At 44.3% G+C, this 14,326-nt stretch overlaps 1 protein-coding gene across 1 annotated transcript in view; it reads left to right on the top strand.

Annotated features, from left to right (window-relative positions):
• PDLIM1 (PDZ and LIM domain 1) overlaps positions 1 to 14,326 on the top strand; it is a 47,117-nt gene that overhangs the window by 14,405 nt on the left and 18,386 nt on the right. Inside the window, exons 2-4 of the mRNA XM_082406576.1 lie at positions 1,790 to 1,941; positions 3,030 to 3,114; positions 6,946 to 7,145. Of these exons, the coding sequence (XP_082262702.1) occupies positions 1,790 to 1,941; positions 3,030 to 3,114; positions 6,946 to 7,145 (437 nt within the window). The remainder of the gene's footprint in view (positions 1 to 1,789; positions 1,942 to 3,029; positions 3,115 to 6,945; positions 7,146 to 14,326) is intronic.

Genomic DNA, 14,326 nt, shown 5'->3' with positions numbered 1-14,326 from the left:
AAGACGGGCAGAAAATGAGAGGAATTTGTCTTTATGGCACATACTGGGTGACTCAGAACTAACTCCCCGAAGTCAACTGAAAAGAGTGCGGCCTACACTCGCCTGTATAAAATATCTTTTCCCAGTGGCTACATTAGAAGAAGATCCGGACCTTGGATTGGGGGCTTTTGTTTTCTAAAGGCCAGATCTCTGGTAAACAGATGATGGGAAAGCCAGAAAGGAAGGTTAGGAGGTCAGGATCTCTGCACTGGTTTCCACATCCTGCTACATTCCAGGAGAGTTTTGCCTGATAAAGTCATAGCATGTCTGAACCGGAAGGAACCTCAAGGATCAAGTCATCCACCCCTTATTTTGTGGGGGTAGCGCACTGATGGGGGAGATGGCCATGACAGCAGCCATCACACTAGCCCACCTCAGAAGGGTCAGTGTTTTCTGTTTGGCAACGGCTGATTGGAAACTGCCTGCTGAAAACTGCATCAGATACGGAGGCTCAGCACATAAGCCTTGTGTCCTGATTTGATGTCTTGAAAGGCCTCTTACCTGTGGTTCAGCCTTACGGAGACCCTCAAATGTTCATAAGATCTTCTTCACTGGGCTCCCAGGGGTCAAGGGCCTTCTCCAAGGTGAGGCCAGAACCCTGTGGGTGCTGGGAGTCTGGGCGTACTCTGCTCCTGGAGGGCTTGGACTTCTCATCAAGGAAGGTCTTCTAATGTCAAAGTCATGGACTGACCTTGGGATGATGGTCCTATTTTTAGTATACCTTGGTTTAGAAAATACCTAATAGTAAAAAACATCTCTGAGGTTAGTACTACTTCAAAATGAGTTCATACTTTGTTCATCACAATAGCGTCTGTATTCACTTGAAAGATAGTTGTACCTCTCCACGTGAAGCTTGATATTTATTCAGGTCACATGTAATGCTCAGTAGGCAGATGAATTTGATGACCCTTTGCAGTCATTGGCTGGCTTCCCCCAAGCATTTGTTGCCCATAAATTTGGAACCACTGGTTTTAGAAGCATCGGCCTGTAGAAAATCAGCCACCCAAAGGGTCTAACCCTAATAGTCAGTTTCCTGGCTGGGAGGAAATGAACCAGTATAAACCTATACTGTTGTATTTTAAAATATTCCTTGTTGCTTTTTTCAATTACAAAAGTAATTCAAGCTCATTGTATAAACCAAAAACATTACAGAAATGTAATACTGTGAACAGTTTGGTATGCAGTGTCTCAATTTTTTTTGTGTGTGTAAATAGCATATTAATTGTTAAGATTTTTATAGAAATAGGATGTTTCTGTACATAATGTTCTCTAAGTGTGTGTTTTTTTAAATTGGTGACTTATTTTAGGGAAGCAGCAAGAGACAGTGGGAAGAACATTGGGTCTGCTTTAGGGTTTGAGTCCTGGCTCTGTATTATACTATTGATAGTTGGATGACTAGTAATACAGTACTATATCAGTTGGGTGATCCCAGGTAAGTCACAGATCTTTCTAAACCTCAGTTTCTTGGTCTCTAAAATGGGGACCAATATGGGGACTGATACTAGCCTTCCTTTTTCACAAGGTTATTGTAAGGATCCAATAAGATGGTATATAGAAAAGAACTCATTGTAAACCATAATGTATTACATAACCATAAAGGATCATTATTATTGAAACTTATGATTTTAGGCTTCTTTCCTTTTTTTAAATGCTTTGATCCACATTAGTGAATACTTAATCCAGTGGTAACTTACCCAGTGGTTTCCTTGGAGACAGATGGTAACTAAGCCAGCTCTCTCCTTTTTTCCAGGTCACTCCCGGAAGCAAGGCTGCTACAGCTAATTTATGTGTTGGAGATGTAATCACAGCCATCGATGGGGAAAACACCAGCAATATGACGCACTTGGAAGCTCAGAACAAAATCAAGGGCTGCACAGACAGCATGACTCTCACAGTAACCAGGTGAGGCCCGTGGAAACACTCGCTCATTTCTGGTCGACTGGAAGCTGCTTGTGGGCAGGGACTACCTCACCTATTTCAGGATCCCCTACCCACCCAGCTCAGTGCCTTGTACGGTGTAGGCAGGCAGAAGGTCTGTGGAATTGAAATTTCAGGTTGCTCATTTTTCTCTCTAATTTTCACAGTACTCCTCATAGTGTGGGCATCTTTCTCTAAGATATTTGCATTTTCATTTGACCTAACACAACTAACCAAAACTTTGAGGTAGTGAAATCGGTATAATGAAATGAAAACCATCTTGTACACTTCAGAGCCCTACCCCCATGGGAGGTGCACCATTTTATTACTATCCTCTCAAAAGCACATTCATCCCTCATTCTTGTCTCCATTTCTATCTCAGTCCACATCTTCTCCTTCAAGACATTCATTCATTACAGATTAACTGATTTTTTTGATCCATTTACCAACACATTGAATAGCTCCATCTTGTATATATCTGGCCCTGTGCTGGGCACTCTGACAATATAAGGATAAGTACAAATATTCTTTACCCGTAAGAGTGAAAAAATGCTACACTAATGAAAACTGAGACAAGACCTAGAGAGTTGCTGTGTGAATGGTACAAGGAAATCCTCTCCAAGCTCAGAAAAGGAGGCATCAATTTTGTTTGGTCCAGACACACTTCACGAACAAGTTGGTTATCTGGTCTGGATCGGGAACACGGGATGAGACAGAGGAGCTCGCCCCGTCCTGAGCGGAGGTGGGGCGGCATCAGGCACGCTCAGGAGCACGGAGGAGGCCGGTGTGGCTGGGTCAGCGGTACAGAGCGCAGTGGGGGAGGATGAGGCTGGAAGAATGACAGCAGCTTGGGAAATCCCTCAGGGCTGAGCGCACACAGCCATCAGACATGATGTCATGAGGTTGGTGCTTCCGAAAATCACACACTGATAGCAAAATGGAGGGGAAGGCGGGGGCAGAGTGCTAGTTCAGAGGCTAGCAGCCGGGCAAGAGGGGACACTTTCCCACTCCGTTTTTAGTATCTATTATTTATTTAGCATGCATGAAACAACAGCTTTGTCAATCTGTTGCAGATCTGAACAGAAAATCTGGTCTCCTCTGGTGACAGAGGAAGGGAAACGTCACCCATACAGGATGAATTTAGCCTCTGAACCCCAAGTAAGTACTTGCCCACCATGGCCCTTGCTCTCAGCACCCAGAGGCCTTTCTGCTTTTGACACAGCTGGGCACACTCGCGTTTTTCCTGCCCTGGAGGCAGGGGATAGGACGCAGTGGGAGGGCCCTCCGCTGACACTGCTGGGACCTGGCTCTTGTTTGGTTCTTCCCGTAAGGGAACTGCGGGAGGAAGGGTTTGGAAAACCCCAGGGCAGTGACGCCAGGGCCTGGGCTGGACACAGCGGGTAGGAAGGGGATACGGGAAGCGGGCGGAAGCTTTCCTGTGCAGTATAGGGTGGCAGAACCACGGCAAAATAGGGGTGCTGACTCAGCTCATTATGGATTGCAGATGCAAATGAATCATGCCAGGGACGAAAAGAAGTTTGGGTCCTGAGGCCTAGAGCCTAGAGGAACTACAAGGGAATTTAGTAGTAAACCCAGACATTCCCCGCCCCACCCCGGGTCCCGGGTCCTACTGCCTGGTTTCCAAGAGCCTTAGGATGGGAATCTCTAGTTTTCTTACAGTGAGATCTTAAAATTACTAAAATAAAGTGGTAGTTCATGTTGGAAAATGTGATAGGGAGTCAATGCACAATTTGTTGGCCAAATAGAATTTCCTGGACGGGAGACTGTCCTGAGATCCCATATTTGTACATAATAGATTATAAGTGATGGTATTTCTTCTTTAACTACATCTCCTAAATTATCTACAATGAATGGGTAGTCTTTAGAAACAAGGGGAGAAACGTAGAGAAGAATGTTTAGAACATCTTTGTAAAATTCCTCACACCTGATATGCTACTTTTCACAAAGTGTGTCTCTTGGATAAATTAATGAGTTGTTAGTGGTATGTTAGTAGGTAAGTCGATAATGGCTTTTGTAAACTTCTTTTAGCCTGGTTTGTGATTGTTATACATTTAGTCCCAATTGAAGATGTGAACTTTAATTTCTTTTTCCAAAATTTGGGACACTGTTTCATTTTTATGGTGTATTGAGATATAATCAAAAGACAACATATAGCTAGTTATCTTTTATACCTAAAACAGAAACTTGTATGAAATTGAACTCACTGGGTACATTAGTGTGGGTAAATTGAGTGGTTGTATGTGAATGGTATTTTCTCAAATGTCTTCCATTAAAATGTCAGAAATGCAGTCCCACAAAATTTTTCCCATTAATATAATAAAAATAATACTTAGTCCTAAGAGTCACTTTAAGGATCATTTTGCATCTGGCATTTCAAAGCTGACATGACCATATTATTCTGTACAGCCCCTCTAAGGAAAGAAAGTTCATGAAATGGCATTCAGTTTATAAACTGGCAGTTGTGCAAACTAATTTAAAACATGCCACAGTCAATTCCAATTTCCTAGGGAGTTCTCAGCCATTTCATTAAATTTACTATAAATGTTGTTTGAATGTGTTAAGTCCTTATATGTTTTATAATATATAAGGAATGATTTTGTTTTAATGTGGTCTATCTAAAATCCTAGTTTTCACTTCAGTAAGGCAATGCTTACATTTTAGTTCTACTTTTTATATGTATTATACTTGAATTTTCATCTTAAACATATAATCTGAGTACCTATATTAATCTTTTGAAGGTAGTTTTCTTCAGATTAAAAAAAAATCTCCAACACTTTAACATCTAACTTGACTATACATTTCTTTTGATTCCAGTAATTCTTTGTTCATATGAAAAACTTCCCACCTCTCATTTTTCCAAAATCTTCCACTTCCAGTCATTCTCAAATAGAGGAATGAGTAAGAGCAGAGTTCATCTGTAATTAAAGGATTTGTTCATTCATGTAAGGCTAGCCCACACCCCAGCTTATCTGAGGTCAGTGTAGTTACACACCTAGTTTATATTTCCTCATTATTGAGTTTCCTTGGAGACATAAATACAAAGCCCAAACAATGACATCATCCCTTCCAAAAGGCAGGCCCTGAATTAACTGCCTGACTTCTGGAAAGACCAGTAATTCACATGGGGTTAGATATACTCCTTTTATATACAAAACAGATACATTCTTAGGAGACTCTCTATAAAGCAAAAAATCAGAATTTCCAACCTGCATTTTCTACTGACTTCCATTCTAACTGAAAATGTGTTTCTAAGGAAGGAGAAGGGAATGACACTGGTTGACTGTCTGCTGTGTGCTGGGCACTGTGCAATGGCTAAGAAAGAAGTATAACTTGCCCAAAGCCGAGCAGGAAGCGACAGGGAAAAAACTGAGCCAAGACAGAAATATGAGGGCTCTTCCCTGGTGCTCAGCATCCTAAGATGCTCCTAAGGAATTGCTGTGGGGAAGGAGAGAGGAGGGAAGAATTGCAATCCCGGCTGCCGCTGTCCACCTGCCCCACAGAGCTGCAAGGTAGCCCACTGACGGGGGCCCGAGTCCCAGGCCACCCTTCGGGAAGTCTGCTGCTGTTAATGACCACTTCTTATTCCTTGGGGTAGTTGTGCCGTAGAACGTACTTAACCATTCTTTGATTACTGCTGAAGTTATTTTCTTAACTAATTATACTTCCCCTTTGGTGAACAAGCTGTGTGTACTGAGCTTTTGTCCAACGTGGATAAAGTCAGCTCAATGTAATGTATACAGTAAAACCACACTGATTCCGACTTGTTGAAGAGAGAGAACTATCTGAATCGTCATAAACACATTTTCATGTTGTCTTTTAAGTCAGTACACAGTGAATTAAGCTGGTGATTTTCATCATCGTTTTCTAAGAAAGTGTGGAAGACTTGAAGGTTTAGTGAAGAAAGAGAGAAAAAAAAAAAAAGGGAAGAGCAGTCGTTTTGGGCCTGGGTGTTAACAAGGAGTCCAGGATTCAGAAGGATTTCTGGGAGACCCAGAAAATAGGACGCACATCGAGTTTAGTAGGCTGCACATCGAGTTTAGTAGGCTGCACAGAGTACGCTCTCCCCTGGGAGCAGGGTTTGAACCAGAACACCCATGCGGAAAGCATCTTGCTAACTGAGTCATCAGAAAAGCCGTGATTTTTTTCAAAAAGCGCATGTTAGTTTAAGGAGTTTTCGGGGGTGTTCTTAAAGTAGCTCCTAGGTGTTGCAGCTGTAGTGATCACCCTCCCAAGTCCTGGCAGTCCAGCGTGGAGGTGGAGGGCGCTTCCTCAGATTACAGGAAGAGGGGAGTGAGCACAGGAGGAACTCGAAGTCCTCTCCTGCAGCTCCCCCCGGGGCACCGCTCTGTAGCAGGTATCCCCCAGCCTTCCACCTGATCAGCCTTGGCCTTCTCCCACACAAAGCACCAGATCAGTCATTCCCCGTAGCCCCTTCTGCCAGCGCACTGAGGCTTCTCTGCCTAGTCCGCAGCTGCTTCACTGGTGACACAACAACCCTCTTATCTTGCTTCTCTAAACCGCTCCTTCCTGGGGAATTTGTCTCCACCTTTAATCATCTTCTGCTCTGCACTGAAGTGATGCCAGTTCCTCTCTTCCTGGTACTTAATCCCTCTGGAAATGTGCCCTGAAAGGGTGTTTCAGCTCTGACTTGGATCCTGACAGCCCAGGGCATCAGGGGGTGTCCTGCCCAGGGGTACCCAGCAGGAGATCAGGCTCTGCTGGGCCTCAGGGAAGAACCAGGAGGCAGAGCTGGCAGATGAAACTGCACACGTGCCCCGCTCTTGCAATGTCCTGGGTCTTGCCCTGTGTCAGGTGGGTTTGGCAGAGCCCCTCAGCTAGTTTGGCATTGAGCCAGGGCCATCATAGCTCATTGGAACACCTCTCTCTCCCTGGCACTCAGCCTGTACCGTCCATCGAGGGGTGCATATTGGACACCCCCCTGATTTGTCCTCTGATCTCTGCCCGCAGGAGGTCCTACACATAGGAAGCGCCCACAACCGGAGTGCCATGCCCTTTACCGCCTCACCTGCCTCCAGCCCTGCCCCCAGGGTCATCACAAACCAGTACAACAACCCAGCTGGCCTCTACTCCTCTGAAAACATCTCCAACTTCAACAACGCCTTGGAGTCAAAGACGGCAGCCAGTGGGCAGGAGACGAATGGCAGAGCGTAAGTAGGCCCACGCGGTCCGCTCTGGGCCAGTCCTGGAAGAGGCTTTTCACACCAGGACAGGCTCGTGCAGGCAGCGGGCAGAAGGTTCAGCCACTAGCCCTGGGAGAAAAATGTCTACTTTAGCACAGTTCTTTCTGTGTTCATTTTCCTCATCTCTAAAAAGGGGGTAATACCACCTGCCTTGTAGGGCTGTTGTAAAATAAGAAGTAACCTGTAAAATGCCAGTACTGTGTCTGACACACCAATTGAGTATTCACCGAGACCTATGTTATTATTATCCTGGTTTCCGTGGTCACTGTCTTCTTCGAAGTGACCATTTTCCTTCCTTGACGGCTCTGCTGCTTCCCAAGAAACTGTTCAGTTTTCATAGTTTGGGCTTTCTGCTTATGATCGCCATTTGGTCTGAGCAAGGGAAGAGTACCTGAATGCAGTTTTGGGTGAAGCAGTGTTTGCCTTTTTCCCTCAAGTGGCCCAGTAGAAATAACAGAAAGAAGTCCATGAGGATATAAATGTGTGTCTGTTAGAACAGGGTCAGATCTGGGGCAGAGGCAGAGGTGGGCTTGCCCAGGGGAGAGGAAGGGTTGCAGGTGGCCGGGGTGGAGAGGTCTAAGCATCTTGCTTAGGGCTGGGGAGGCCTGTCGCCTTTGGCCACAGCTGCCTCTAAGTCTTTATCCAAAGGATCCTCTGCATCTTCCCAGCAGAGGGGGCCCAGAGTCGACTCTCTCCCACTTTGAAGATGAATCCACAAACACTGGGAATCCCACAGCCCATGGTAGAGAACTGGGTTTGAGGACAGACAGTAAGAGATGGGATCAGTTGTCTGTGGTGGAAAATGGGAGGGACTAGGGCACGAGTTACCACCTCACATGCCCAAAGGTGGCAGGGAAGATCAGGACTCAGGGACAGAGCTCTGAGTGCAGACAAGGAGGAGGAGAGCGACCCATGGCAGCTGGACAGTGCATGCCCCGTCCAGAGGGGGAACCACTCCTTGGCTCCAGCCAGACACCACATGCAGGCCTAGGATTCCCATTTCTGATGATTCATTTCGTCAAACCAGAAGTCAGAAAGCTTTTCATCTGAAATCCCCTGATTTTTAGATGTTGCTGACAGTCAGACTTGTTGGAAAATACCATGTGCTCCAAACTTGTCTGATCTCGGAGGATCTTTTCCGCTTGGAACCCTCGGTTCTTTTTTTTTTTAACTGAAGTATAGTTGATTTACAATCTTATGTTAGTTTCAGGTATTTATATGTATAAAGTGATTTGGTTTTTTATATGTGTGTGGTGTATATATATATATATATATATTTTTTTTTTTTCAGATTCTCTTCCATTATAGGTTATTACAAGATACTGAATATAGTTCCCTGTGCTATACAGTAAATCTTTGTTATTTATTTTATATATGGTGGTGTGTATCTGTTCTGTACTCTTAATTTATCCCTCCCCCCCTTTCCCCTTTGGTAACCATAAATTTGTTTTCTGTGTCTATGACTGTTTCTGTTTTGTAAATAGATTCATTTGTATTATTTTTCAGATTCCACATGTAAGTGATATTATATAATATTTGTCTGACTTACTTCACTTAGTATGATATTATCTAGGTCCATCCATGTTGCTGCAAATGGCACTATTTCATTCTTTTTTATGGCTAAGTAATATTCAGGGGTTTTTGTGTGTGTGTGTGTGTTTGTGTGTGTATCACATCTTCTTAAACCAAACATCTGTTGATGGGCACTTGGGTTGTTTCCATGTCTTGGCTATTGTAAATACTGCTGCAATGAACACTGGGGTACATGTATCTTTTCGAATTCGAGTTTTCATCTTTTCTAGATATATGCCCAGGAGTGGGATTGCTGGATCATATGGTAGCTCTATTTTTAGTTTTTTAAGGAACCTCCACTATTCTCCCACCAACAGTGTAGGAGGGTTCTCTTTTCTCCCACCAACAGTGTAGGAGGGTTCTCTTTTCTCCACACCCTCTGCAGCATTTGTTCTTTGTAGACTTTTTTTTTTTTAATTTTTTTTTAATTTACTTATTTTTGGCTGCATTGGGTCTTTTTGTTGTTGGGTCTTCGTTGCTGCATGCGGGCTTTCTCTAGTTGCAGTGAGCGGGGTCTACTCTTCATTGCGGTGCACGGGATTCTCATTGTGGTGACTTCTCTTGTTGCAGAGCTTGGGCTCTAGAGCACAGGCTTCAGTAGTTGTGGCGCATGGGCTTAGTTGCTCCGCGGCATGTGGGATCTTCCTGGACCAGGGCTTGAACCCGTGTCCCCTGCATTGGCAGATGGATTCTCAACCACTGCGCCACCAGGGAAGTCCCTCTTTGTAGACTTTCTGATGATGGCCATTCTAACTGGTGTGAGATGATGCCTCATTGTAGTTTTGATTTGCATTTCTCTAATAATTAATGATGTTAAGCATCCATTCATGTGCCTGTTGGCCATATGTATGTTGTCTTTGGAGAAATGTCTATTTAGGTCTTCTGCCCATTTTTTGATTGGGTTGTTTTTGATATTAAGTTGTATGAGCTGTTTGCATATTTTGGGAAGTAACCCCTTGTCAGTCGTATTGCTTGCAAATATTTTCTCCCAGTCTGTAGGTTGTCTTTTTGTTTCATTTAGGGTTGGAATCCTCAGTTCTTATACTAGTTCTGAAGCCAATTTTGCTGTTCAATTTCTTCTCAATTCACCTTTAACAAGACTCTGCCCAGCTGTTAGGGTGATTAAATGGCAAACCCGCTGCTGCAGATGCAGTTTAGGACAGGTTAAGGCACAAGAGGTTCCAAACTACTTAAATGTTTGGAAAGAGCTATTGTGGGGAGCCCCCTGATCTCTCGAGAGCCCCTTGATCATACTGTGCACATAGTCCTTCTCCCCGAAAAAGGGAGGCAGGTATTTTGGGCACCTGCTGCATGCAGGTCTCTGTGCCCAGCACTGAGACGGCCTTGCAATTTCCTTTTAAGCTTCGCAGGGCCTAGCAGGGGAGACTTTCTGCCGTGTGACTTTGGCTTTATAAGATGTTAAAGGTCGCCAGCATTTATTGTAGTAACCAAGGCAAAATGGCTACTAATGCTTCTTCGTCCTTCAATTCTGAGTCCTGCCAGGCCCCTACTGGCTTGAGATGATGATGATGCCCTTCACGGTGACTGTGGGGCCTATGGGGTACCTGAGAAAGAGCGCCATGCTGGGCCCCCCTAAGCTTCCACGGAAGGGAAGCTTTCTCCCAAGCAGCTCAGTGGGGAGTTGAGTGGTGGAAACACCGAGAGCCATGATCCCCATTCTTTGCTGCTTTTGTGCTGGGGGAGGCTGAGAACGTGACCCTCTTTTACTGTCCCAGAGTGGAATGTTCCATGATCTGGATTTAATAACCCAGGAAATGACACATCCTTAATTGAAAGGCTGCTATGCATTGGCAGAAATATGTGCCAGGGAAGTATTTTTAGTATGGCCTTGGCCGTTATTCTTTTATTAATGTCGTCTTTCTTCTTCTCTCCTGCTCCCCGCCTGTTCCCTCCCTCCAATCTGAAACAATTGAATCTCTACTGTCTGGACACTGTGCGAGCCTTTCCTGCAGCCCCTCTCCCCGCCTGTGGCAGACTTTCTTGGCTACAGCAGCCTCTGAGTCTTTATCACAAGTCTCCTTCCAGATTTTCTCAGCAGAGGGGTCCCAGCTTCGGCTCCATCCCAAACTCTTTGAAGATGAATCCAGCAACAGTGGGAATACCGGCAACCCCTGGCAGAGGAAATGCCCTGTGCGTGGGTCTCTGCTTACTGGTCTGTTCCTAGAGAGGCCACTTGTGCATATCAGTGAAGGAAGATTCTTGTGCAAACCCAGCAGCTACCAGGTCATGTTGCCGCTCTGTCAGCAGAAGTCACAAGCGCTCACCCGCCACTGTTTAGTCTGTGAAATTTGCTGAGGTTACAGAACTGGCTCACTTCGTACTTTGCATCTGAGGTCATCACGGATACCCTGGGGCACACTCTGAGTTTCTTTGTCGCATGCCCTTCAAAGCAGCCTGGTGTGTGTGTGGCTATCTGTCTTGTAGGATTTCCCAGGGCCCCATCCCCGTCAGACAAGAACACAGAGAGCATTGCCACTGCCAAATTCAACGGGGAAGGCAGGCAAGAGGTGCCCGCCATCTGCCTCCTGTTCTCCCAGCACACACGGTTGAGTGGGAGGGACTCTGGGTCAGTTCAGCTTAACAGTTGTTTACTGAGTGCCTACTGTGTACCAAGTGGGTGGAGGAAATGTGGCTCTGATTAGCAGAAAGCTTTCACCTGCCCTCTGACCCCTTTCCACTGAGTTTAGGGGCTCTGGTCATTTTCTGGTGATTTGGGGCCTGGATTTCATTATATATGTGATACTGCTTGATACTTTCTTAAAGGTGCAGGCTTTATAGATAGAGGGGCCTGAGCTTGAATTCCAGCTCTGCCTCTTGCTAGCTGTGGGACCTTGGGCAAACCACGTAACTTCTGAAACTCAGTCTCTTCATCTATAAAGCAGATAATACGAACTACCTCACCACCAGGTTATTGGGAAATTTCAATGCTATGTGCAAAAACTATCCAGGCTGGGGGCTGGCCTCTGGTGGTGCTCAGTAAATGCTACTTGTTACTGATTTCAGCATGCATGAGGAGCTCCATACCCATCACTTCTGAGTACTAGGGGCTCCAGAGGGTGGAAGCATGTAGACAAATATCATGGAGAAGATCTTGCTGTAACTTAGGGTAAGTTTCTTTCTTTCCCAGCACTGTAGCTTAAGTTCAGCCAACCAGTACAATTGATTACCTTCCTGATGGAGTGGTATTCATGGAATAATCAGTTGGGCTCCCATAGCCACCACAATAGTCCCAAGATACTAGCTCTTCCAATTTGTGTTCTCAGGTGATCCCCCCATAAACTCATGAGGCAGATTTCTAAGCAGGTACAGTGGAAATAAAGGGAAGCATTCATTGTTCTTTGTTCAGTTGATACCAGAGGGATTATATTAGCCCTGACTCACTGGAGCTTGGTCAGAAGAAAACCTCCGTCATGAAGGTGGCTGTTTGCCCCTCTAACTAAACTTGCCCACAGCCCACAGAGAACTGGCTTGGGGGTCTGGATGTTCCTCCCTCTTCTCCTGGTGCCCAAAATTACTCCTCTGGTTTCTTATTAGATCCAACATCTAGGCCTTTGAAGATTAAAACTTAGGGGGGCTTCCCTGGTGGCGCAGTGGTTGAGAATCTGCCTGCCAATGCAGGGGACACGGGTTCAAGCCCTGGTCTGGGAAGATCCCACATGCCACGGAGCAACTGGGCCCGCGAGCCACAATTACTGAGCCTGCGCGTCTGGAGCCTGTGCTCCGCCAACAAGAGAGGCCGTGATAGTGAGAGGACCATGCACCGCAATGAAGAGTGGCCCCGGCTTGCCACAACTAGAGAAAGCCCTTGCACAGAAACGAAGACCCAACACAGCCATAAATTAATTAATTAATTAATTAATTTTAAAAAAAAGATTAAAACTTAGGGAACATTCTGACCAGGCTCCCCTTCCAAAAATGATTACACAGGGTTTCTCAGAATTGCGTATTTGGTGAACATTGGGGTAACCAGGTTGGGGCAGCTCAGACTTGAACAGTTTTTCTGAGTCAGCCTACATCCTTTCTCCCCACCTACATAAAAATCACGTACTAAAATCTCCTCTACATCATTTCCAGTTAGTGTCTAGCCTCCATCATTTGGAGAAAATTTGTCTTAAACTTAACTAAACTTTTTATTTTGCAATAATTGTAGATTCATATTGCACTTATAGGGAACAAAACAGAGAAATCCCCTATAGCTTTCACCCAGTTTCCATCAATGGTAACATCCTGAAAACCATAAGCATGAAATCAAAACTAGAATATTGACATTTATATGGCCAAGATACAGAACATATCTATCACCACAGAGATTCCTCACGTTTCCCTTTTATAGCCACACCCACTTCCCTCCCACCCCTGCACCCCACTTTACCCCTGCAACCCACTAAGCTGCTCTCCATTTCTGTAATTTTGTTATTTCAAGAATGTTATTAATGGAATCACACAGTATGTAACTTTCAGATATTGACTTTTTTTACTCAGAATCATTTACTGGAGATTTATCTGATTTTAGCTAGGTTGTTTTAGGTACCAGTAGTTCCTTTTTTTTCTGTTTGAAAGATATATTTTTTTTAATTGTGGTAAAAAACACACAGCATAAAATATACCATCTTAACCATTTTTCAGTATACAGTGCAGTAGTGGTAACTACATACATATTCTTGTACAGCAGATCTCTAGAAATTTTTTGTCTTGCAAAACAGAAACTCTCCACCCATTGAACAACTCCGCTTTCCCTCCTCCCTCCAGCCCTTGGCAACCACCATTCTATTTTCTGTTTCTAAGAGTGACTACTTTAGACACCTCATATAAGTGGAATCATGCAGTATTTGTCTTTCTGTGACTGGCTTCTTTCACTTAGCATAATGTCCTCAAGGTTCATCCATGTTGCAGCATGGGACAGGATTTTTTTTTAAAAGCTGAATAATATCCATTATCTGAATATACTACATTTTCTTTATCCATTTATCTGTCAGTGGACATTTAGGTTACTTCCACCTCTCAGCTATTTATTGTAAACAATGCTGCAGTGAACATGAGTATGCAAATATTTCTATGAGAGCCTGATTTTTATTCTTTTGGATATATACCCAGAGGTGGGATTGCTGGATCATACAGTAGTTCTATTTTTAATTATCTGAGTGATCTCCATAGTGTTTTCCATAGTGCTGTACCATTTTACATTCCCACCAACAGTGCACAGGGTTTCAGTTTTTCCATCCTCACCAACACTTGTTATTTTCTGGTTTTTTGTTTTATTTTGGTTTTTGGTAGCAGCTATCCTAATGGGCATAAGGTGATATGTCTCATGGCTTTGATTTGTGTTTCCCTGATGAATAGTGATGTTGACCATCTTTTCACATGGTTGTTGGCCATTGTGTATCTTTTTGGAGAAACGTCAGTTCAAGTCCTTTGCCCATTTAAAAAAACCTGGTTATTTGGGGGTCTTTTTGTTGTGGAGTTGTAGGAATTCTCTGTATATTCTGGACATTAACGTCTTATCAGATACATGGTTTGCAAATATTTTCTCCCATTCTGTAGATTGCCTTTTCACT

The sequence above is a fragment of the Balaenoptera borealis genome (assembly GCF_965194805.1).
Source record: "Balaenoptera borealis genome assembly, chromosome: 10".
Lineage (NCBI taxonomy): Eukaryota > Metazoa > Chordata > Mammalia > Artiodactyla > Balaenopteridae > Balaenoptera > Balaenoptera borealis.
This window is presented reverse-complemented; position numbering and strand designations above follow the sequence as displayed.